A 26,216-nucleotide genomic window follows, 5' to 3' on the forward strand; every position below is an offset into this window, starting at 1 on the left:
AGAAGATGAGTCTGATGCCCTGGAACTTGAGCTACCAATAATCATGGGCCACCTAAGAGTGCGGGAATCAAACCACGTGCTCTCAAGAGTGACACTTTCTCTTTAACTACTGAGCCGACTCTCCAGCCTGCCTTTCCTTTACATTCATTTTATTATTATTTTCTTTTATATGTATGGGCATTTTACCTGTAGGCTCATGTGCACCATGTGCAAGCTTAGTTTATTGTCCACTGAGACCAGAAGAGGATATTGGATCGCCTGTGAATGGAGTTAGAAGTGGTTGTGGGCCACTATATGTGTGCTTCGAATTAAACCCAATTAGAATTGAACCTGGATCTTCTGGAAGAGCAACCCTTAATCACTGGGCCATCTCCATGCTCACAGCTAACCTCCAATCCCCCAACCCCTTTAAAAGGTCTTGAACTCAAGATCCTCTTGCCTCAGCCATGCAAGTGTTGGGATTAGTGGTCTACTAATACACTACCATGCTGTGATGACAGTAGGGCCTTTGGACTTGTATTCAAACTAAGAAGGTAATGGGACACTGCATCACTGCTTCGTAGAGTAATACATTATTGTGGCCAACAGAAGGTTATTTTGTTCTAACGGTATTTTGTTACTATTTTCTCTTCCATGGTGAGTTCCTGCAGTAGCAAGATAAATCATATATTAAGTGAAATACCAACTTCTAGTTTGGTGAAGAAATAGAAATTGATATCACTAAACCCAAAACTTAAATTGAGTTTTAAAAACGTTTAAAAATATTAAACCATTTTAAAAATTAAATTTATTGTGTGTGTGTGTATGATGAGATGTGTGGAGCACAGACAATTTGTGTGTGTGTGTGTGTGAACGTGTGGAGCACAGACAATTTGTGTGTGTGTGTGTGTATGTGTGTGTGTGTAGACGTGTGGAGGACAATTTGTGTGTATGTCTGTGTGTGTGTAGACGTGTGGAGGACAATTTGTGTGTGTGTGTATGTGTGTGTGTGTGTGAGGCGTGTGGAGCACAGACAATGTGTGTGTGTGTGTGTGTGTAGACGTGTGGAGCACAGACAATTTGTGTGTGTGTGTGTGTGTGTGTGTGTGTGTGTAGACGTGTAGACGTGTGGAGGACAGACAATTTGTGTGTGTGTGTGTGAGGTGTGTGGAGGACAGACAATTTGTGTGTGTGTGTGTGTGTGTGTGTGTGTGTGTGTGTGGCGCGTGGAGCACAGACAATTTGCTCACAGGTTAGTTCTCTCCTACCATGCGGGTTCTGAAGATTAAAGTTGGGTTTCCAGGGTTGGTGGCAAAAATTACTTGATGAGCATATCACCTGCTCCATTAAAAAATTCTGCTTGCATATTTTTGTGTGTGTGTGTGTACAAATTTGTGCTCTGATGCCCTGGAAGCTAGAGAGAGTAGGAATCTGATCTCCTGCTGAAGTTGGGGGTAAAGGTGGTTATGAACTGCCTGATCTGTATGTTGGTAGCCAAATTAATTCTATTCCTCTGGAAGAGCAGCAAGTGTTCTTTTTTTTTTTTTTTTTTTTTTTTTTGGTTCTTTTTTTTTCCGGAGCTGGGGACCGAACCCAGGGCCTTGAGCTTCCTAGGTAAGCGCTCTACCACTGAGCTAAATCCCCAGCCCCGCAGCAAGTGTTCTTAACCACGGAGCTCTTCCTCCAGCACTCACCTCCCACTCCCAGCTTTTAACTTTTTTTTTTTTTTTAATATGGCTTGTTTAGAGGGTAAAAATCTACCCTTATTTTAAATCTGAAGTTCTCATGTTGGATTCAGTTTGTTATTGGTCTGAAAGAGTGGTAATGTTATTCAAACTTAATTCTTTGAGTCTTGGCAATAACAAAGACTACTGAGTTGGTAATTAAGAGGTTGTGAAATTTTTGAAAATTTTTATTTTACTATTTTATGCAAATGGGTATTTTTGCCTGCGTGTATGAGCACAGCTTACATGCACTGTCTGCTGGGGTTGAAATAGTGCATTGGATCGCCTGAAACTGGAATTAGAGACACTTGTGAACTGTCATGTGGCTACTGGGGATTGAACCCTGGTTTTTGGGAGAAGCAGCCAAGGCTCTCAACGGCTGAGCCATCTCTCTAGCTCAGTAGTTCTCAACCTGTGTGATTCAACCTCTTGGGGAGTCACATTCTTTTTAAAATAAATGAAACATCAATTTATTTATTTTTAAGAATTATTTATTTTATGTATACGAGTACACTGTAGCTGTCTTCAGACACCCCAGTAGAGGGCACCCATCAGATCCCATTACAGATGGTTGTGAGCCACCATGTGGTTGCTGGGATTTGAACTCAGGACCTCGGGGTCGCATTTCATATATCCTACATAGCAGATATTTATATTATGATTCACCGCAGTAGCACATGTACAGTTAAAAACACTAAGAAGATTGAGGACTTTAGCTCCTTTGATTTTGAAGCTTTATTTGGTGATGTTTCAGGAATAGTATAAATTGGCAGATAGAGTTTTAGATTGCTGTTCGCTCTCCCATTTGGGGAACTTAAAGAGAAATTTGTATTGAAATTGTATTACCCTCATGAGTATATGGCTTTTTAGGAGCTGTGATTTCCTGCCTAGCATTACCAGAGTTTTTAGACCTGATCTATAGTCTGGGAAAAGATTCAGATCAGAAGTATGGAATGGTAAAGTGAAAAAAATGATCTCAGGCTATCTATAATATATAACATTTTAAACACTGTAAGGACACATACGTCACAGGAGTGGTGAGGAATGATTTGGCCTAGATAGGCATTTCATAGGCATTAGGAGTGGACTAGAATTTAGCTGTTAAAGTAGCTCATTTGGGTGGAGAGATGGACCAGTGGAGTGGAGAACCTAGTACTCTTTTTTTTTTTTTCTTTTCTTTTTTTCGGAGCTGGGGACCGAACCCAGGGCCTTGCGCATGCTAGGCAAGCGCTCTACCACTGAGCTAAATCTTACCCAACCCCTGAGAACCTAGTACTCTTGCAGAGGAACTGGACTCAACTTCTGACACCCACAGATGGTCAGGGATCCTGCTCGCACATGATAAGCACATACCCATACAGGGCCACACACATATACATCAATATAAGATCCCGTAAATTATAAAAATGCTTTTGTTACCCATACACCTCTTTCTCTTTTTGATAGATCTCACTATGTAGCCTTGGCTGGCCTAGAACAGAGAAGAGACTATCTTCGATGTCCCTGCACCCACTCCCTCCACCCCACCCCCCAAAAAAGAAAAAAACCAAAACCTAAAAAATGAAAACAGACCAAAACAAATAATCTAAACCAAACAAAAACTGAGAAATGAGGCTGAGCAAGCAGTGAGGAGCAGCCAGCAAGCTGTGTCTATCTATGGCCTCTTTCATTCTGGCCATTTTCTCTGATGATAGACTGAAAGCTTTAAGCAGAATAAATCCTTTCCTCACCAAGTTACTTTTGGTCATGATCTTTATCATTGAAATAGAAAATAACTAATACAGCCAGTAATCAAAGATTTTATTTCAGTGAAAGCGAAAGAATTATTTGATGTTTGTTTGCATTTGTGTATCTAAGTTTTATTTTTAAGTAGTATTGACTTTAATATTCATTTGACATTTATTCATACTTTTATCCTTCTATTTCAGTATCAGACCTAGAAGGTGGTGATGGACTGCAGCTCAGAAAGGAACATACTCTCAAAATATTTGCTTATATCAATTCCTGGACTCAGAGGTATGTAGTCGTAGGTATTTCAAAGACTAACTGGATGGATTGTATAAACTGCTATTAATTGTCATTAGATTTTTCTTTAGGATGTTTTATTACATTCTTTGTATTAATGATAAGTTTATCAAGATTTAATTTTTATACTTAATCATGGCTTTAATTTTGACATTGTTTTTAAAACAGCATAAAAATTGATTTCTTTTACCTTTCCTTCATTCTTAAGGAATGAGTCACTAAAATTTTGAGAAGGAATCATTTTGAGAGATAAGAAACTGCTTGAGGCAGAGTCTCTGTGTAGCTCTGGATGCTGTGGGACTCTCTGTAGAGCAGGCTGGGGTCAAAGGTGAACCAGCACTGCTCAACAAGATAAGAAAATTTTTGTGGAATAGCTACAAGCTTATAGCAAACTTAGTTTATTTAAAAAATTTGTTGTGTAAATATTTTTCCATCTCTTATGCATATTAGATCAGCTTCTATATAATATTTAAGTTGAGAATATACAGACTAAAACTCAAAGATCATAGTTGTTAATACAATCACTATGAAAAAGACGGTAAACTTATGTCTCTGTGTGATTTTATTTAGTAGTGGCAAACAATGTTTGTTTACAGTACTGATGTTCAAACCCAGCAGCTTCTGGTCTGTACCACTGAGTAAGTTTGGAAAAGGTTTAAAGTGGGATAGAGAGATGGTTCAGTGGGCAAAGACTCCTACTACCAAGCCTGACAACCTGAGTTCAACCCAGGGACATGTGTGGCAGAAGGAGAGAACTGCCTTCCACATGTGTCATGGCTTCAGTATATGCATGCAGACATGTATGTGAGACATACATGTGTGTGAGGGCACACAGAGTATATCTATATAAATTTTTTTTCCTGAGACAGCCTCTTATGTAACTTTGGCTATCTTGGAAATCACTCTATAGACCCAGTTGACCTCAAACTTGAAGAAATTTGCCTACCTCTGTCTCCTTATGGCTAGCATTAAAGATGTGCACCACCAAATTTGGTAGTGAATGCAAAATATAATAAAATACTTGAAGTATTTTAGTTAGTGATCAATGAGCATCCTGCCTCCCTGTCTGTCTGCCTGCCTGCCTGTTTTGGGGTTTTTGAGACAGGGTTTTTCTGTTTAACTCTGGCTGTCTTGGAAATCACACTGTACACCAGGCTGTCCTTTTTTTTTTTTTTTTTAAAGATTTTATTTATTTATTTTATGTGTATGAGTACACTATATCCATCTTCAGATGCACACCAGAAGAGGACATCAGATCCCATTACAGATGGTTGTGAGCCACCATGTGGTTGCTGGGAATTGAACTCAGGATCCCTGGAAGAGCAGTTGGTGCTCTGAGCCATCTCTCCAGCCCCACCAGGCTGTCCTTGAATTCTGAGATCCTCCTGCCTCTGCCTCCCAAGTGCTGGGATTAAAGGCATGTGCAATCACTGCCCTGCTATAGTGATTTCTTTTTTTTTAAGATTTATTTATTATTTAATGGTAGTGCACTATTGCTGTCTTCAGACACACTGGAAGAGGACAAGGGGTCCCAGTACGGATGGCTGTGAGCCCCCGGGTGCTTGCTTCCCACATGCTCTTAACTGCTGAGCCATCTCTTCAGCCCTAGTGATTTTTTTTTTAAACACTATATTTTTCTTAGTAAAATAAGCAAGTTTTAGTAAAAGTTAGTAGCTTTTGGGGTTGGGGATTTAGCTCAGTGGTAGAGCGCTTGCCTAGGAAGCGCAAGGCCCTGGGTTCGGTCCCCAGCTCCGAAAAAAAGAAACAACAACAACAAAAGTTAGTAGCTTTTAAGTATTTAAAACTTACATGCAAGGTTGATATGGGCGTGACTTTTGAGTATTAACCAGATGCATTGCTTTGGACTGAGTTATTGGTTTTGTTGTAAGTAGACTAGATGAATATATATTTTACAATATTAAAATATTAATTTTAAATTAACTTTAATAACTTAAGTGATTTGTTGAGAAAAGTTATATCTGAGTCATAAATTCGAATTTATTGTAGCCCCAGCTAGATGGCAATATAATATACTAGGAGAAACTTTTAATTTCAGAATGTATTAAGTGCACCTGGATAAAGTGAAATTCATAAAAATAATATAATTTTCCTAATATATTACCTATAATTAGAGTCTATGAATGAAATTACAAAGAAATAATAACAAAGGCAGTGAAATTATAAAGGAAATCTTTTTTTCCTAAATTTATTTCATGTATGTGAGTGAGTACACTGCATCTGTCCTCACACACACGAGAAGAGGGCATCGGATCCATTACAGATGGTTGTGAGCCACCATGTGGTTGCTGGGAATTGAACTCAGGACCTCAGGAAGAGCAGTCAGTGCTCTTAACCACTGAGCCATCTCTCCAGCCCCCAAAGGAAATCTTGATATGTACAGTTGTAGACAGTAATTAGTAGACTTTAGCAGAATACCAGAATTTGCTCTCAGTGAGAACCTCTGCTTGATCAGTTACTTCCTAACAGAGTTGGAAGGTGACGTTGGAGCCACATAGACGTGGGTTAAAGTTGTGCTTCATCTCCTGTGCACTCTGTGATGCTGGTGAAGCATCTCACCTCTGTGAGAGAACACACTCATTTATGAAGTTATCATGCTGTTGCTTGGTGAGAAAAACAAACCACCAAACCCCAGTTTAGTGCTGTCTTTAAAAATGTGTTTGTTTAGCTGGGCCTTTAGTCCTAGCACTTGGAGACAGAAGAAGGCAGATCTCTGATTTTGAGGCCAGTTGGGTCTAATTAATGAGTTCTAGGACAGCAGAAGCTACATAGTGAGACTGTCTCATAAAACCAAAAAAATCCAAAACAAAAAAATTACCATTTTATGTGTATGTGTGACCACCATGTTGATGCTTTGTCCGTGGAGAACAGAAGAGGTAGTGGATTCCCTGGCACTGAAGTTGTTAGCTACCAGCCGTGTCGGCGCTAGGAGTTCCCTTGTGACTGTGGAGAGACACCTGCCCAGCTACCTGTATTTGAAAAGAAATGGTTTTGTGTGTGTGCGTGCTTGTGTGTGTATGTTCTTGTGCGTGTGTGTGGTTGTGTGTGTGTGTGGTTGTGTTTGTGTGTGTGTGTGTGTGCGTGCGTGTGTGTGCTTGTGTGTGCTTGTGTGTGTGCGTGTCAGGCCTCTCTTGCTTGGTATGAGCTACATTTCCACTTCTCATACACATAGCTTAAGGAACATTCGTTTTAATCAAAACTGCTAAACTTTCTTGTGGAAATAAAATATAAACGGAAGTGTGGTTCTGTAAGCTGAATTTAACCTAAATGGCCAAACTAGAAAACTTAAAGCTTTATTTGTAATTTATATTATTTATATTTGCTTCTTTGTGAATTAAATGAGAACATTCTTTAGTAATGAAGATAAGTGTTTTTATACGCTTCTTGTTTATTCATTTTTTTTTTTTTGAGACAGGCTTTCTTTGTATAACTGAGCCCTGGCTGTACTGGACTCATTTTGTAGAACAGGCTGGCCTTGAACTGGAAGAGATTCCCCCTGCATTTCACTCCCAAGTGCTGGGATTAAAGGTGTGTGCCACCACACCCGGTAACTAATACATTCATGGCCTTTTATGAAGAAGAGCGTTCCAGCTTTCCTGTATTATCAGTAGACTGCATGGACATAATGTGGTTGAGTGTGCTCAGCATTGTGAGGACTCTGGGTTTCATTCCTAGTACCACAAACAAATACAGAGATTGTCAAGTCAGTGTAGGATCAGTTGTCAGGATTTGCCACTGTAATGTACTGATAGGTGAAAGATAATATTAAGAAATAATGTGTGGGAGGCTTGGTGTGTTGGCATACCCCTTTAATCCCAGCACTCAGAGGGTCAGAGGCAATGGGATCTTATTGAGTTTGAGGCCAGACTGGTCTACATAGTAAATTCCAAGACAGCAAGAATTATGTAGAAAGACTCTAAAAAGAAAGGAAGAGTGGACAGATAGGGACAGTGGGGGCTGGAGAGATGGCTCAGTGGTTAAGAGCACTGACTGCTCTTCCAGAGGTCCTGAGTTCAATTCCCAGCAACCACAAGATGGCTCACAACCATCTGTAATGAGATCTGATGGCCCTCTTCTGGTGCGTCTGAAGACAGCCACAGCGTACTCATGTACATTAAATAAATAATACTTAAAAAGAGAAAGGAATAAATCTTAGCCAGGAGTGGTAGCACAAGCCTTTAATCCCAGCACTTGAGAGGTTCAGGCAGGAGGACCTCTGAGTTCTAAGTCAGCTTGTTCTACCGAGTGAGGACAGCCAGGACAGCCAGGGATACACAGTGAAACCAAAACCAAAATAAATAAATAATTAACAAAAACCCTTAATAAAACAATAGAAATGAATACATTTATTGGGAGAGATGGTTCAGTGGTTAAAAATACTTAATGCTTTTGCAGAGGACTCCAGTCTGCTTCTCTGCATTTACAAGGTAGTTCATAGTTCTCTGTAACTCCACTTCCTGGGGATCCAATGCCTCTTAATCTGTGAAAGCTCCTGCTCGAGTGTACACACAGACACACAGACACACAGACACACAGACACACACACACACACACACACACACACACACACACACACACAACAATTAAATTATTGACTTGTGCATGGTGGAACATTCATTTAAGCCTAGTTGTAGGAGACATAGATAGGCAGGTCTTTGTGAGTACCAAACCGAGCTGGTGTGTATGAGTTCCAGGCCGGCCAGAGCTACATGGTAAGGAGACCCTCCTTTAAGAAGAGAGAAGGAAGAACAGAGAAAGGTTGCTGTTGGTGATCCCTTTAATCCCACCTGTAATTGGAGACGGAGGAAGGCAGAAGTCTGATTTCCAGACCAGCCTGGTCTACAGAGTGAGTTCTAGGCCAGCAAAGGTGGCACAAAGAAACCGTGTCTCAGAAAAACAAAAGAAGAAAGATTTTATACTATTATTTTTCTCCAGAATTTAGCTCCTATAGAACAGTTTTTGAGGTTCTAGATGAAAGCTTCAGTTTGCCTCACCTTGGCTCAGCTTGAGCTCCCGCACTTAGAGGGCAGGGACAGGAGGTTCCCACGTCCCTGGCCATTCTTGACGACATAGTTAGATCTTGTCTAACAAACACAAAATGTCTGCAAGGAAAACTTGTAACACAGAGTTGATAAGGCTAATTTACAGATTTGGCAAGGTCTTATTGTTTTCTTTTTCTTTTTTCCCTTTCTGTCCATCTCTCTTTTCTTGTATAGATAGATAGCCCACGCTGTCCTGGGACTCACTAGAATCCAGAGCAGGCTGGCCTTTAGCTCACAGAGATCTGCCTGCCACTGCTTCCTGAATGCTGGGATTAAAGACTTCCCACCACACCCAGCCAGTATTATTGTCTCTGATAACCTTCATATGATTAGAACTCCAAAACACTTTTAATTATTTCTCAGTAGAATATCTGTGAAAGTTATTAATTACATTTCAAATGGACAAATTGAAATAATTGATTAAAAAAAGGTGCTGAGAACTGGAAGCCCTCAGCCAAGGTTTAACCAAGTAACCTAGTTGTTTTAGTACTTGGGGGAGTCTGAAATCTGAGCATCTGCTGTGGGCTGACCCAGCTGGACCTTGGTGTCTGCTGGTGCTGTTGCAGATACTCTGGAGACATTTTTCCCTGATGTTGAATAGTTCCTGTGTTGTAAAGTTTTTTTTAAATTTTATGTTAATGTTTTGTCTGTATGCATGTATGTGTAACACAAGTATGCTTGGTGCCCTAGGAAGTGAGAAGAGAGCTTTGGATCACCTGGAACTGAAGTTACTGATGGTTGTGAGCTCCTGTGTGGGTTCTGGGAGCTGGACCGTTAACCACTGAGCCATCTATTCCCAGCCTCGTTTAGTAGTTCTTTAATGCTTTCAACAGTAGCAGGATAGGGAAAATATGTGTTGTCATATGAAATCTAGACTCTGTCCTAAGAAATGTATTCGTCTTAACAGTTCTTCATGAGCATTTACTGCTGACATTTATTAAAGCTACATGTTTTGAGCTGTCATTGCATTTGAAAAGCTTATCAGCATGGGTATGTGTAAGATGTGCATATGTGCATGCACAGGGTTTGTTTATTTTCCATTCTACTTTAGGGATTTAATTCAGGCTGTTAGTCTTGTATAGGAAGTACTTTCTTAAACCCACCAAGTCATCTCACTAGCCCTGGTCACATGGGTTTCAATATAAATTGAATTCAGACATGAAGCATATTATTTACTTGGGTGATAAATTCATAATTAGGCTAGAAATAGAAGGTGTAGAATGGAGAAAAAGGTAGGATTGGCATTGTGATACAGAACAGTGAATACAAGAAGCCAAGCAAGTGTTAAGTAGTTGATGCAGGCATGGGGCACTTTTACATGAGACAAAGGAGGTAGGTCTTTTGAGTGTGAAACCAACCTTGTCAAAGAAGTGTGTTCTAGGCCAACCAGATCAGTGAGACTGTCTCTCCCTACCTCAAAATGGGATTGAAAGAAAAAGCATATAGTATTTTTTAAGTCCTCCTTCTCAATCCTATTTCTATTTTCAACTTAATGGTTTAATATTCTGTCTTCTGAAATTGTATCATTGTACATCTATCTGTTGCTTCATCTGTCAATTTTAATCTTGACCTTCCTTTTACGACATATGGATTTTGCTTTGTCACATCTTTTCCATATAGTTGCCATCAATTCTTAGTATATTTGTAAAAGTGAAATGCTAGTCAAAGATTTGCTAGAATGTTAAATGGCCGCATTATTTGTCTTCTGGCGTCTCTCCTGACCTGTTCTTATTTAAATAATTTTCTGTATGTGAATCACACAGTTTTTCTAAACTCTTTAACACCGTTTTAGCACTGATGGGTTATTTCTTACTGCTGCTCCGTGTCCTCTGAGCTTTAGTTTGTATTGTTGCTCATGACCTAGCCTCCCTTCAGACTACATCCTTGGACTTTTACTGTTTTCTCACTCACGCTGCCCAGAAGTGTGTTTTTGGTGCCTGTTGCTTTATTATTATTTTATGACCTTTTCTTAGAAAAGCTGTATGGAAAACATGGTCTTTACAGTTGGCATATCTAAAGCTTGTATCCTTTATGTGTGCTTTTGTCATATATGCTGTTTTTGAATACAGGATTCTGGGTGGAAAGTCATTTCTCTCAGAATTGTCCAAGTTGTGCTTCATTGAATTTCAGGGATCCAGTGTTGCTTTTCTGAAGTATTAGCTTTTTTTCCTTTTAGAAATATTGCCTGCGTAGTTCTATTTGGCCCAGAATTGTTCTAAAACTTGGGATTCTTCTACCTCAGGTTTCTGAGTGTAGAACTATAGATGTGTGTCAGGATACCCAGCAATTTTAGCAGTTTTTTTCCCCTTAGCTTTCTCTTCATACCTTCCTTGGAAGCTTTAGGATACTTTCCTTGTATTTCAAGAATTGCAAGTGTCGTATGTTTGGATAAGCCTTTTCATTCTGAAAATCAATATCATAAAACAACTGAGGACAAAAGCTGGAGGTGGTCTAAGTGGGAATGTACACTGAACAGCCATTATGAAAACAAGTGTGGTGATTTCCTTTTCTCTGTGAAGTCCTGGCTGTCATGGAGCTAGCTCTGTAGACCAGGCTGGCCTCACACTCAGAGATCCACCTGCCTCTGCTTCCCGAGTGCTGTGATTAAAGGTGTGCACTAGCAGACCTCACAAGCTAGAACTTTTTTTTTAAGACTTGTTTATTTGGGTTGGGGATTTAGCTTAGTGGTAGAGCGCTTGCCTAGCAAGTACAAGGCCCTGGGTTTGGTCCCCAGCTCCGAAAAAAAAGAAAAAAAAAAAAGACTTGTTTATTTTATGCATGTGAGTACACTGTAGCTGTCTTCAGACACAGCAGAAGACGGCACTGGATCCCATTACAGATGGTTGTGAGCCACCATGTGGTTGCTGGGAATTGAACTCAGGACCTGTGGAAGAGCAGTCAGTGCTCTTAACCACTGAGCCATCTCTCCAGCCTTAGATCCACCTATATTACTCCTGGACTTGTACCTGAGAGACAAATCCTCTCACCGCTCCTTCTCTGTGTTTACTGCCATTGTTTTATGACAGCATGGGGACACAATAAATGCAGAAGCCCATCCGAGAAGAATGGAGACTGGAGATGTGGGACATAGACAAGGGGGTTTTATTCATCTGTAAGGAAAAATAGAATTTTGCTACTTTTAGAAAGTATATTGAACTTGGAAATATTTTATTAATTGGGTGACCCAGATTCATAAAGGCATACAACATACCTTCTCTTATGTAAATCTTACAACTTTGCATATATTCATACCTAGGTGGCAGGGAGGGAGGGCAAATGCCAGAAAACTAGAAAGGGGCTTATGAGAAGGAAAAATATTTCTTCCAGCAGAAAATTATAAGTCTCAGTAAGTGATAGCTAAGCTATATTTAGGAACCCCTTAAAACTGTGCTTGATTGGATTAGCATATGACCACTCATGAAAAATCTTAAATTTCTGATTATGCTGTTAGAACTAGTGTTTTAAGTATGCTTCAGATGTAGTCGCTCTTTTGATTAGTAATTTTATTTTTTCACATTTTATGTATTGAAGTATTTTCCTTGAGTTGTTCTTAAAACTCAACCCTTAATTTTTATGTTGCCACCTTTCATCATTCATTAGTTTTTTTAATGTAAATTTAAATCTTCCAATAAGTTGAAATAAAAACATAAGACTTCTTGAGAGTTTTTATTTTATCTTCCCTTCATGTCCATTTGTCTTTCAGGCCTGTCAGTATTGATTGGTCAAGCTCTGTTCTCTTCTTCTTGCACTGGCAGTCTTGTCTTCCTTTTTGAGAGATTGCTTTAGTCGCTTGTTTAGAACTTCTGTTATGTATTATAAGTTGCTAAAATTTTATTTGGGTTTAAAATGATAAATTATTTATTTAGAAGGCATACTAGCAGTCTATGTACAATTAAAGAGGTTTTTTTATTCCAGTGGTGCTTAGGGTGGAAACCAGGGCTACACAAACACAAAGGCAACTGAACTAACACTGAGCCTCATGTCCACCTTCAAAGGCTCAGTTTTATAATCTCACATGGTTTTTATAACATTTATTCTTTCAATAACATCATATCTGTTAAGTTCTTTAAGTATTATAAAGTATAGATAATTCTTGTAATTGTATAGAATTTTTTATAGTATAGAATAGAGTTTATTCGGGGCATGGGGAGGAGAAGTTAAGAGGGTAGAGGGAGACAGACAGAAACAGAGAGACAGAGAGACAGAGTGAGAAGAGAAGAGGAGTAGAGGCTGGTCATAAGCACGTGGAGGGAAGGGGAGGGGAATGGGGAGAGAAGGGACAAAGGGGGAGAGGGGAAGAGCAAAGAGCAAGAGAGGAGCAAGAGCTCTATTTTTCCCCCACCTGAAACAGTCTGTGGTCATCTGGGAAAAGGTAACTTTAACTGATTCAGAAATTGCTTTCATCAGATCAGCAGATCATGAAGCATTTCTTGATTAATGACTGTGTGGGAGGCCCAGCCCTTGGTAGGTGGTGCTTGCCCTTGTGTAGGGACTGTGAAGTGGGAGGAGCAAGCCCTAAGGGGTAAGTTAGTAAGCTGCACTCCTCCATGGTACTGTTTATCTCCTGCCTCCAGATTCCTGTCATAGTTGAGTTTAATGCCTTGATTTCTATCAGTGATGTGCTGTAGATCAAGGAGTGTAAGCTAAATAAAATCCTTTTTCTCCTTCACTAGTCACTCTTGGCCAATTTTTTTTTAAAATCATAGCAACAACATACAATAAAATAAGACAAAAAGTGGGTACCAGAAAACTAGTAGTGACAGACATGACCGTGTTGTTTGGGAGTATTGTGAAAGTGATAGAAACTTTGGGCTGGAAAAGTCGTTAGTGCACAGAACTGTTCGTGGGAACTTGGAAGATGGTGTTGAGAATAGGGCAGATAGGGCAGGTAATGAAGGCCTGCCTTGTGAGAGTTCATGGGGAGCAGAAACTGTTAGGGCTTCATGGTGATTCATTTGCATTAATGATTTGTGGTTCTGGTCAGCTGCAGTCAAGCCTTTGCTCTGAATGGATGGGTAGTGTAACCATTGAAATGAAACCTTTATCTGAGACTATTGCTGTTGTTTGCTGGTGCTGAAAAAGCAGCTGTGGGTAAGAAGACACTAGTATCATCGAGGTGAAATTTTGGGGGAGGATTTATTTCCTCAGGGTCAGCACACAGAAACTGTGGTTTAGGGGAGCCAAGGCTGTATCTCAAATGGGGAGTTGAACTTGATAATGTCTAAGTTGTAAATGAATTATTTTTAATACAAATGTATATAAAGAACCCAGTGGCTCTGTTTCTTTGCTTTATGCTAGTCCCCAATGACTGTACAGAGAAACCCAAGTTTTATCTAGAACTGCACTCAGTAACTGAGCAGAAATGATGTCCTTTAACTCACTGCTGATCTGCCTACTTCTCAGCCCCACCCCATGACACCTGCTTCTTATTATTCATCTCAGTCTCCTTCATAATGGCTGCAGTTCCTCCATCCTGCCTACCCCTCTAAGTCTCCCTCTCTCCCTCTCTGCTTCCTCTGGTTGGAGAATGTGCCACCCTATTCTCTATTCTGCCCAACCATTGGGTAATCAGCATTTATTGACAAGGCAGAGAATAAATGGTAAGAATTGTTTATACAAACTTGTGACTGGAGATTCTTGGTGTAAGGATTGCAGTGCTGTGTCACTGGTCCCAGACCACTGTGCCACGTAGCCTTGAGAATTATGGTAAAGCCAGCAGGGTGAGCCATGGAGTATGCTAATAAGCAGCACCTTCTCACGGCCTCTGCTTAGGTCCTGCTTCAGGTTTCTGTTGTGATGTTCTTGTCTTTGCTCAAGTAAGGGATTTCAGCCCCTGAAGTAACAAGATGAGACAAAACCTGTCCTTCCTTGAGTTGGTTTTGGACACTGTTTATCAATAATATCCACTAGAAAGGAAACTAGAACATTTCTTTCTGAGGGAAATAAATACATTTATTGTGACCCCCCTCCGTTTTTTTTAGAGAGTCTTGGCTCTGTAGATCAGGCCTGCCTTGAATTTAGGGATTAAAGGTGTGCACCACCGAGCTAGGCAGAGTCTGTCTGCCTGCCTGCCTGCCTGCCTGCCTGCCTGCCTGCCTGCCTGCCTGCCTGCCTGCCTGCCTGCCTGCCTTCCTTCCTTCCTTCCTTCCTTCCTTCCTTCCTTCCTTCCTTCCTTCCTTCCTTCCTTCCTTCCTTCCTTCCTTTCTGTTTTTGTCATCTTTTTTTTTAAAGCTTTTTTTTTTAATATTTATTCATTTATTATATACAAGTACACTGTAGCTGTCTTCAGACACACCAGAAGAGGGCATCGGATCTCTTTACAGATGGTTGTAAGCCACCATGTGGTTGCTGGGAATTGAACTCAGGACCTCTGGAAGAGCAGTCAGTGCTCTTAACCGCTGAGCCATCTCTCCAGCCCTGTTTTTGTCATCTTTGGTGACATAAGTTTGTTTATAGTTTATTTTGAGCCTTCTGTCCTCTTACAAAGACTTATTCTTGGCTGTCCCTCATGGTTAAGACAAGGGCAGAACAAAGTGAGTTGGATATTCTCTGTGGGTGGTACAGCTTTTTAAAGTCATGATCCGTACTAAATGATAGGTATAAATAAATGAACAGACTTTTTCTCTCTCTTTGTTTTTTTGACAAGGGTTTGATCATGTAACTTGGCTGGTCTTCGCTTGGTATACCAGGCTGGCCTTAAAATAGTCTTACTTAACAGTGACATGTCCTTTGGACTCATATATATGTATGGCTGTGAGCCACCATGTTGCTGGGATTTGAACTCAGGACCTCTAGAAGAGCAGTCAGTGCTCTTAACCACTGAGCCATCTCTCCAGCCCTTTAAATGGTTTTCTTTGTTGTTTTTGTTTGTTTTTGAGACAGGGTCTCTGGTGGGTCTGGAAAGCCACTGATGCAGCTGCTTCTGCCTTCCTGGTTCTAGGATTAAAGGCATACACTACCACACATCTTAATTCCTGTTTTTCTTTTCTTTTCTGTTTTCTGTGTGTGGGCGTTTACCCACATGTGTGTCTGTGCCCCACTTGTGTGTCTGTGCCCCACATGTGTCTCTGTGCCCCACATGTGCGTCTGTGCCCCACATGTGCCTCTGTGCCCCACATGTGTCTCTGTGCTCCACATGTGTGTCTGTGCTCCACATGTGTCTCTGTGCTCCACATGTGCCTCTGTGCTCCACATGTGCCTCTGTGCTCCACATGTGTCTCTGTGCTCCACGTGTGTCTCTGTGCTCCACGTGTCACTGTGCTCCACGTGTCTCTGTGCTCCACGTGTGTCTGTGCTCCACATGTGTCTCTGTGCTCCACATGTGTCTCTGTGCTCCACATGTGTCTCTGTGCTCCACATGTGTCTCTGTGCTCCACATGTGTGTCTGTGCTCCACATGTCTCTGTGCTCCACATGTGCCTCTGTGCTCCACATGTGTCTCTGTGCTCCACATGTGTCTCTGTGCTCCACGTGTCTCTGTGCTCCACGTGTGTCTGTGCTCCACGTGTATGTCTGTGCCCCACATGTGCGTCTGTGCCCCACATGTGCCTCTGTGCCCCACATGTGCCTCTGTGCCCCACATGTGCCTCTGTGCTCCACATGTGTGTCTGTGCTCCACGTGTGTCTCTGTGCTCCACATGTGTGTCTGTGCTCCACATGTGCCTCTGTGCTCCACATGTGCCTCTGTGCTCCACATGTGTCTCTGTGCTCCACATGTGTCTCTGTGCTCCACGTGTCTCTGTGCTCCACATGTGTCTCTGTGCTCCACATGTGTCTCTGTGCTCCACATGTGTCTCTGTGCTCCACATGTGTCTCTGTGCTCCACATGTGTGTCTGTGCTCCACATGTGCCTCTGTGCTCCACATGTGTCTGTGCTCCACACGCTTGCAGTGTCTGCAGATGCCAGAGGAGGAGAGTGTTGGATCCCTCTGGAACTGGAGTTAGAGATAATTGTGACCCACCATATGGATGATGGGAGCTGAACCCAGGTCCTCTGGAAGAGCATCCAGTATTTTTAACCACTAAGCCATCTTTCCAGCCCCAATTCCCATTTTCTGACAACTAATTTTAGTTGTAAATTTTTAGAAGTAAATTTGTCTTTCCTATTCTAAGCCTTAGCCAAGATCTTTTAAGAACTCAGAATGTAGCTTTACTAAGAAAACTGCCTAAGTCTGCAACTTCTTACTTTAAAGATGATCTTGCATTAGCATTATAGGAAGAAGCTGAGTTGGAGTGGTGCTACATGCCTATAATCCTCAAATTTTGGAGTCAAAGGCAGGAGGATCCTGGCCAGCCTCAACTTGAGGGAAACCCTGTCAATGTAAAAATGGGCAGGGATGTGGCTCAGCAGTTAAGGGGGTTTTCCCAGTATATGTGAAGTCCTGGATTTGTCCCAAGTATTGGAAAAGAGAAAAAAAGAGGTAGGAGATAAGAGGTAGGCAGGCTGCTCATAAGAAAACACTATGAGTAATTTTTGTTTGTTTAAGATTGGGGCGTGGTGTCTCACTTTAGTCCAGGCTCACTTGGAATCACTCTAGCCTCAACTTGGAGAGATCTGCCTGCCTTTTGATGTTACAGTCATTCTGTTTGTTCTCCTCACATACAGTATTGGTTGTGGGTGGGGGTTAGAGGGGAGGCTCATTGCTCTTTTGAGGACTCCTCTTCACCTTCTAATAGCTGTGTCTGGTGGCCCACAACTGCTTGGAGCCGCAGGTCCAGGGAATTTGATGCAATCTTGTGGCCTTCATAGGAACGCACACACACTCAAACACACACACACACACACACACACACACACACACACTCACACACATGCACGCACACACTCACACACTCTCACACACATTCTCACACACACAAGCATACACACACTCTCACACTCACACACATGCACAAACACTCACACGCGTACACACACATGCACACTCACACGCACACACTCACACACACGCACACTCACACACATGCACACTCACACATGCACACGCACACACGCACACTCACACACGCACACTCACACACGCACACACACTCACACGCATGCACACTCACACATGCACACGCACACACGCACACTCACACATGCACACTCACACACGCACACACACTCACACACGCACACACTCACACACTCTCACACACATTCTCACACACACAAGCATACACACACTCTCACACTCACACACATGCACACACACTCATACGCGCACACTCACATGCATACTCACACATGCACACTCACACACGCACACATGCACACTCACACATGCACACTCACACATGCACTCTCACACACGCACACACTCACACACGCACACTCACACACGCAAACGCACTCATGAAGAGAGGCCTGGTCTTTGCGACACATGCCTTTATGTTTTGTCAGAGGCAGGTGGACGTAGGAGTTTGAGGTTATCCTGGTCTGCATAGTGAGTTGTAGGCTGTCCAGAGCCACTTAGTAAGACCTAACTCGGGGAAAAGGTGATATGGTATTTTCTAGCTGGAAGGGACTTTTGAAATAAAAGTCCCTATGTTTAATCAATCAGTGTAACAAATTTTTCCAAAAATCATATTTAATTAATTAAGTAGAAACAGTATTACAGTGGAATCGGACTTTTGGGATTCTGGGATGGGCTTATAAGGCTATAACTAAGGCATTCATGATACACTTATGTGGAGGCTTTAGGGGCCAGAGGTTCTGTTGTCAGTGTTTGTGGAAGCCTTAGTTGAAGGCAGCGTGAGTGTTGCTAACTCAGGCAGTGGGTGCAGTGTGTTACGACCTAATCCTAGATCTCTCCTCCTTTACTTACTACCACGGTTTGCTCAATGGAAATCTCTTCTGCTCTCTAGGGAAAGAAAGTTAGGATTTGCCTTTTAAATGAATGTGTGCCAAGGATTTTGTGCTCATATGTCTAAGTTTATCCTGCCTATAAAAATGAGATTATTTTCATTTGTGGTCATCCAGCATGTTGGTGATCTATTTCGACAATGTAGAAACATTTTGCTCATACTTCAAGGACTAAGTTATAAGTAATGACTGATTATCTGTCATCAATGTTTGGATACTAATGTAATTAGAACTAGGTACTTGTGTGTGTACCATTTAGTTACTGATTTACACAAGTTTAATTACCTGCAGTATGCCTAAGAGAACTAGATTTGTGTGTAATACCCACCATACTGACATTTCCTATTGTTTTTTACTGACATTGAAGAGGGTTTTGTGTTTCTGAATGTGTTTGCTTTTCCAGATAGGGTCAGAATACCCATCCTAAATAGGCTTCAAAAATTCATTTAAAAATGTAGGTAGATAATACATTTTGTTAGGTGATAAAATACCTTGTATTAAGTAACCAGCAGTTTTACTAATGAAGTCATTGTTGTTATTATTACGATTATATTTTTTGGTTTTCTGAGACAGAGTCTCTGTATAACCCTGTGGCTGTCCTTGAACCTTACATCTTCTAAATGCTGGGACGAAAGGCATGCACCATCATACCCAGCCTGTGATTCTGTTCTTAAAAATGAATACCGTGCTGCCCTAGCAGAAAGGGGAAAATTGATGTTTACGAAAAGTATTTTAGTATTTGCTTCTTTTGTTACTTACTAAAATATATTTTGTTCCCTCTTTAGGAAGCATTTATTTATTGCATTTTATTTTCTCTTATAGGCAATGTCTATGCTGCTTCAAGGAATATAAGCATTTGGAGATTTTTAACCAAGTAGTATGTGCACTTATTAACTTAGTGATTGCCCAAGTTCAAGTGCTCCGGGACCAGCTTTGTAAACATTGTACTACCACTAACACAGATTCCACGTGGCAAGATGAGAGTAATGAAGCGGAAGAACCACTGAGTATAGATAGAGAATGTAATGAAGGACATACAGAAAGACAGAAATCAATAGAAAAAAAATCAAACTCTACAGGAATTTGTAATCTGACTGAGGAGGAATCTTCAAAGAGTTCTGATCCTTTTAGTTTATGGAATACAGATGAGAAGGAAAAACTATTACTATGTGTAGCAAAAATTTTTCAAATTCAGTTTCCCTTATATACTGCTTACAAGCATAATACTCATCCTACTATTGAGGTATGTAAAGTAGGTCTGATGTTTCTTGTATTATCAAGTCCTGCTAAGCTTGCTACTGCCTCCTTATCTGTGAATGACTGAAACTGGCTATTTTTTTGATGGGAAATTTTCTTTCTGCCTACTCTGTCTGCCTTCCATTCTCTCCTTTCTTCCTTCCTTTTTCTCTTTGAGACAGGGTCTCACTGTATGCTTCTGCAGTGTGTGTGTTTCAGGGCTGGCCTTGAAGTTTAATTCACTTGCCTTGGCCTGAGTGTTTGAGTTACAGCTGTGTAATCATGTTCCAGCTTGATGGAAAAAAATTACTGGTTTTGCCAACATCTATTTATAATTGAACTCAGAAGAACTTAAATTTTAAGTGATTAAATGTTTTTTTTTCTGTTCATTATGACTTTAACAACAACAATGGCTGGGCTCATACAGTTCAGTGATGGAGTGCTTGCTTAGCATTTGCGTGAGGTCTTACACTCTGGGCCAACATTGTCAAAAGCAAAAGTATTAGTTGCAGAGGATCCATGAGGTAATGTACAACTCTAGCTTGAATTCCAGGGGATCTGACCCTGCTTCTCATATCTTTGGGCACCTATATGCTTGTGGTGGAAAAACATACCTAAGCACACATGTATTCATAAAATTAAAAAAAATAGCTGTGTAAAGAACCACAGAGTTTTAAATTTCATCCTTAGAAACATGTTAGACTAGAATTTTTCATTAATAAGCAGAGCTTAACAAATTATATATACATTTTAAATAGTATTCTTTTTTTAAAGATTTATATAAGTACACTGTAGCTGTCTTCAGACACACCAGAAGAGGGTAATGGTTTCCATTACAGATGGTTGTGAGCTACCATGTGGATGCTGGGAATTGAACTCAGGACCTCTGGAAGAGCAGTCAGTGCTCTCAACCACTGAGCCATCTCTCCAGCCCTTAAGTGGTATTTTTTTTTTTTTTTGTAAGTCAACTGCTTAATTCCACTTGTGTTATTTTTATGAGCATTTCAGAAATTTAATAACTTAAGATCTGTGAAGATAGTTATATTTATAGAAAGCAGGAACTGAGACTATATGGTGATGTATTTGTGTCAGTTTGATAGTTTACTTGCCGTTTTCTGAGACTGGAAGCGCCTACCAGGTTTGTATGGCTCATTTATGTGCTGTGTTTATCTCGTGTTTGGATGGGTTAAGGTCAGAGTCTCAGCAGCCTGGCTGCTCTGTGAGTTGTTCTTTGTAGTTTCTTCCGTAGCTGCTGCTCCTACTCAGGTGGGCATCTTCCTCCCTCTGTGGTTGTAGGAGATATGAGATATGATATATGAGATATGAGATATGCTTGAGATATGAAAGTAGGTGCTCTAAGGCGTCTTGGGTGCCACTGAAGTGGCATTGAATGAGTTTTGTTACATTTTGGGGACTGATAGAATTCATAAGGGCATTTAGGTTCAAAGGAATGGTGAAGAAAATTATAAATTCTACCTTTAGTTGGGGAGGAAAGGCAAAGTGTTGTAGTTTCTACTATCATTATAAACTTGGCCTCAGACTTGCGTAGTACGTGCAGACCTTGAGCTCCTCTGTCCTGGGTGCTGGAATTATAAGCATAAACTACCATATCTGCTTATGGGATGCTGGAGATCAAATATGGTTTTGTGCTTGCTAGGCAAATACCCTGTCAACTAAGCTATATCCTTAGTCCTCGTTTATATCTTGGATCGTCATCTTATAAGACTGAGATGTGAATCTGCCACATGCTCACATCACCCACCCACCCACCCACCCATTGACAGACTTCCACTATGTAGTGTGGGCTGGTCTGCAGTGTGCTACGTAGACCAAGCTGGCATCAGAGTCAGAACTGCCTGCTTTGGCCTCCTGGGTACTGCTTACTGCTGCCTGCCTCCCTCCCTCCCTCCCTCCCTCCCTCCTTCTTTCCTTCCCTCCCTCCCTCCCTCCCTCCCTCCCTCCCGTTTTCTCCAACTTTCCTCCACCGTTCTCCTTGGTATTTTGGGACAGGGTTCCTCGGTATAACCCAGCAGGCTGTCCTGGCACTTTGTCTGCGCTCCTTGAACAGAGATATGCCTGTCTCTGTCTCCCTAGCCTTGAGGGCTGGGGTTAAAGTTGTTCACCAGCACCATCCAGCTTCGGTTTTTTATTTTTGCTTTTGTTTTCATGCTTACATGTTCTGTTACCTTCATACTTTCCTTCACCTGAAAAATAAGTCCTTTATTGGAGTATTTTTAAACTGTATTAAGAAAACATAGCCCATTAAATGGTTACTAGCCCTACTAGAAATATTGATAAGAACATTTTGAAGTAGATTATGTTTTCTTCTAGAATTTAGTGTGTTGTTTGTGTGTAGAAACTTTGTAAAGAATATATAATAAGATACATTAACATATCAAAAAATGTCGGAGTTTTTTTATCAAGTAAATTGCTGTACCTTTGGTCTTCAGGGACTGGAGAGATCAGTCGTTCAGTAGTTAGGAGCGCTGGCTGCTCTTCTAGAGGACTCAGGTTGGATTCCCAGCACCCAGCTTTTCCAGGGACCCCATGCCCTCTTCTGGCGTATAAAGGCTCTGTTTGCACATGGTGCACAGAATCACATGTAGGCAAAACACCCACAGACATGAAATGAAAATCAATCTAAAATTTTTAAAAATTTAATCTTTACAATACAATGTAAGTTTTGTGTTTAGCCTCATATTGAAAGATATTAGAAATACTTTCATTAGAAATGTAGTTATGGGGGCTGGAGAGATGGCTCAGCGGTTAAGAGCACCCGACTGCTCTTCCAGAGGTCCTGAGTTCAATTCCCAGCAGCCACATGGTGGCTCACAACCATCTGTAAAGAGATCTGATGCCCTCTTCTGGTGTATCTGAAGACAGCTACAGTGTACTTATATATAATAAATAAATAAAAAAAAAAAAAAAAAAGAAATGTAGTTATGGGGTTGGGGATTTAGCTCAGTGGTAGAACGCTTGCTAGGCTCAGGGCCCTGGGTTCGGTCCTCAAAGAAAAATAAGAAAGAAAGAAATGTAGTTATATGAAGTTCATTCAGAAATGAATTTTATTCTTTTATTCAGTTAATTAGTTTTTTGGGCAGAACCTTATTTTGTAGCTACTGGGCTAACACGGAGCTTGCATTGCTGACCTGTTGTCCTGGAAGTCACCGTCCGCCTACCTTTGCCTCCAACCCTGCTGGTTGACACTGTTGGTTAGTGAAACTAGAAGTGGCAGCTCATGCTTTTATCCCAGGTCTCAGGAGACTGAGGCAGGAGAATCACAGTTTGAGGCCAGGGTGGGCTGATCATGTCAGTTTAGAGCAGCTTGAGCTTCAGGGTAGGACCTTGGCTCAAGACATGAACCAAAGAGAAATTCTTTATGAGCACTATAAGGAATACTGAATCTGATGTTTTGTTCTTTAAGTCAGTTTAAGCAATGTTTTTCTATTTATTTTTAGAAATAATACTCTGTAAATGTTCTATTTTTGTTTGTAGTAAAGCATCTTGTTATTGCTACTTTTCAAGGTAATTCTTTGTGGTTACTTGTTTGAAAGTAATGGTTTCATAAAATGTTTGAGGTAAAATTACCTTATTGAAATTTTATAAAAATTTTTATTTGAAATTTTATAAAAACTTTAATAAAATTATTTTTCTGAAAAAGATCTGTAAAGGAGTTTTTGTATTAAATTTTATATAGGCATATGCTTTTAAATGTTCTATTCTTATTCATTGTTAAAAATATCCTGAAATGTGTGATTTCTAGCCTGGTGATCGTGTAATGCCTGTCGATCATGGCTGTTTCGGAAGTGCAGAATCTTCGTTCACTTGCTGTGCTCTGTGTATTTATATCTGCCATGTTTCTGTGCTGACGAGTGTGTAAGGCCAGTGCTTAGTGAGCAGTGCAGTGGCACTCGGTCCCGATTCATTTCTAGTTCTTTTGCTATTTATTGAGGCAGGGTCCCGTCTCGCTATGTGGCCTACGTTGGCCTTCAGCACCACACAGATTTTATTTCCTCCACTTTTTAAGCTCTGGGGTTGCAGGGGTGCTGCCCGGACCAACCTTCTTTTCTCTGAATTCATAAACCATCCAGCTTTAACTTTATTCTTGTGCAGTTTTTTTTCCTGATTAAGCCTTTTACTTGAATTTTTATTTTTAAGAGACCCAACTTGTTGAAATCTTTTATTTATTTATTTTTAAGACTTATTTATTTATCATATACCAGTACACTATAGCTATCTTCAGACACACCAGAAGAGGGCATCGGATCCCATTACAGATGGTTGTGAGCCACTATGTGGTTGCTGGGATTTGAACTCAGGACCTCTGGAAGAGCAGTCAGTGCTCTTAACCCCTGAGCTCTATCTCTCCAGCTCCATTGAAATCTTTTATAAGGCAAAGGTTCAAAACTCATGTTGTTCATATTTTGACACTGACTAGAAGCCTGGTCAGTGCTCTTATTAAATAGAGAAAATATTTACAGATTTCTGCTGTATACTGCTGTGAAGTCTTAAAGTCAGGCTTATAATACACTTCACAATTTCTTGATAATTTGAACTAATTATCACAGCAAATATTTAATAGGTTGGAAACTTTAGAGACGCTCCACCTCCCCTCCTTCCTTTCTAGCACCCCTCTTAAAGTTGAGTAGTATATGCATGTTTATCTATGTATATACACAGTAGCCTGTGTGCGTATGGATGGCGGGAGGGGCGGTAGTAGGTTTTTTTTTTTTTTTAAATCTTTCTTATTTACATTTTGATTATTATTCCCCTTCCCGGTTTCCGGGCCAACATCCCCCTAATCCCTCCTCCTCCCCTTCTATATGGGCTTCCCCTCCCCATCCTCCCCCCATTACCACCCTCCCCCAACAATCATGTTCACTGGGGGTTCAGTCTTGGCAGGAACAAGGGCTTCCCCTTCCACCGGTGCTCTTACTAGGATATTTATTGCTACCTATGCGGTTGGAGCCCAGGGTAAGGTAGTAGGGTTTGACTCTTAAGGCTTCCTGTGTGGTAGGCCAGTGCTCCTACCGAGACACAGCGCCCAGGCCTGAGTTGTTACCTATTGTTTTTGTGTCTTGATGTGTTATTCTAAGCTGGTCTTGAACTAGTGGGGCTCAGACGGCCTGCCTTGTATGTCATCATACAAGTTAAAAATCTTTAAAAATATTTAATGATTAGAAATAGGTTATATTGTTGGGGGCAGGGTATTTTTATAGTAATTTTGGGAAATGGTTTATTGCCCTAGTGTTCTAATAAAAATTGTAGCGCAAAGTGCAGTGACATGTGACTGTTGTTACAGTTGACTTAGTCTACTCAGATGGGAGGGACAACATAATGACTTGATTTCTCCCCTATAAAGTATTTGTATGTATGATATTTCATTTGCATGTACATCTAATATCTAGTATATATTATATTTGGGTAGTTTACACATATATTACAGCATACTATGTTTGTACTGTGTGCATGCTTGGTGTTTGGAGGGATTCCCTGGAGCTGGAGTGATTGCTGGTGTTAGGCAGCACCCAGGTGCTGGGAGCCAAACCTAGGCCGTTGCAGCAGGCCCTCCTTTTCACGGTTTCAGGACAGTTTTCTCTGTAGCCCTGATTGACCTGGGGCTTGGTGTGTAGTTCAGACTGGCCTTGAACTTAAAGATGCTCCTGCAGAGATCATCCTGCCTTTGTCTCAGTGCTGGTGTACACCTCACCACCTGACAACAGCAAGTACTTTTTTTTTTTCTCTACTTTTTAAGTTATTTTAAGTGCATTGGTGTTTTGCCTGCATGTATGTGTGTGTGAGGATATCAGATCTTGGAGTTACAGATGGTAGTGAGCTGCCATGTGGGAATTAAACCCTGGTCCTCTTGAAGAACAGTTAGTGGTCCTAACTGTTGAGCCATCTCTCTAGTTCCAACAGCAAGTACTCCCCCTGCCCCCCCCCCCCCCCCCAAGCTGGGGACCGAACCCAGGGCCTTGCGCTTGCTAGGCAAGCGCTTTACCACTGAGCTAAATCCCCAAACCCATTTTTTTTAAAAGGTTTTTTTTTTTAAAAACAAGTACTCTTAAGAACTCAGCTGTCTCTTCAGCCCCTCTAATCCTTGGGGACTGGTTGTAGTGCTCCATACCTTTAATCTCAGCCCTTGGGAAGCAGGTTGCCTTTTGTTTAGTGTTGTGCATACACGGTATGCTGAGGCAGACGGTGTGCATCCATTTGAAGTTTTGCCACATCCTCTACCACTTTTAAGGAGAGTTTTCTGTAGTTCAGGCTGTCTTTGAGTTCACCGTGTGGCAAAGATAGCCTTGAACTCAAGTCTTTGGCATCTTTACTAACTGCTATTTTTTTG

The 26,216-nt window shown here is 41.0% G+C and overlaps 1 protein-coding gene across 10 annotated transcripts in view; it reads left to right on the forward strand.

Annotated features, from left to right (window-relative positions):
* Usp34 (ubiquitin specific peptidase 34) overlaps nucleotides 1–26,216 on the forward strand; it is a 190,610-nt gene that overhangs the window by 14,879 nt on the left and 149,515 nt on the right. For 8 of the 10 annotated variants that reach the window (XR_015636753.1, XR_015636754.1, XM_087583898.1 and 5 more), the window contains 2 exon segments: nucleotides 3,632–3,719; nucleotides 19,457–19,877. Coding sequence is in view for 6 of the 10 variants with exons in the window: in XM_087583898.1 (XP_087440024.1) it covers nucleotides 3,632–3,719; nucleotides 19,457–19,877 (509 nt within the window). In the remaining 4 variants the exon portion in view is untranslated. 10 annotated transcript variants of the gene reach the window in all.

Source organism: Rattus norvegicus, chromosome 14 (assembly GCF_021556685.1).
Source record: "Rattus norvegicus strain SHRSP/BbbUtx chromosome 14, alternate assembly SHRSP_T2T, whole genome shotgun sequence".
NCBI lineage: Eukaryota > Metazoa > Chordata > Mammalia > Rodentia > Muridae > Rattus > Rattus norvegicus.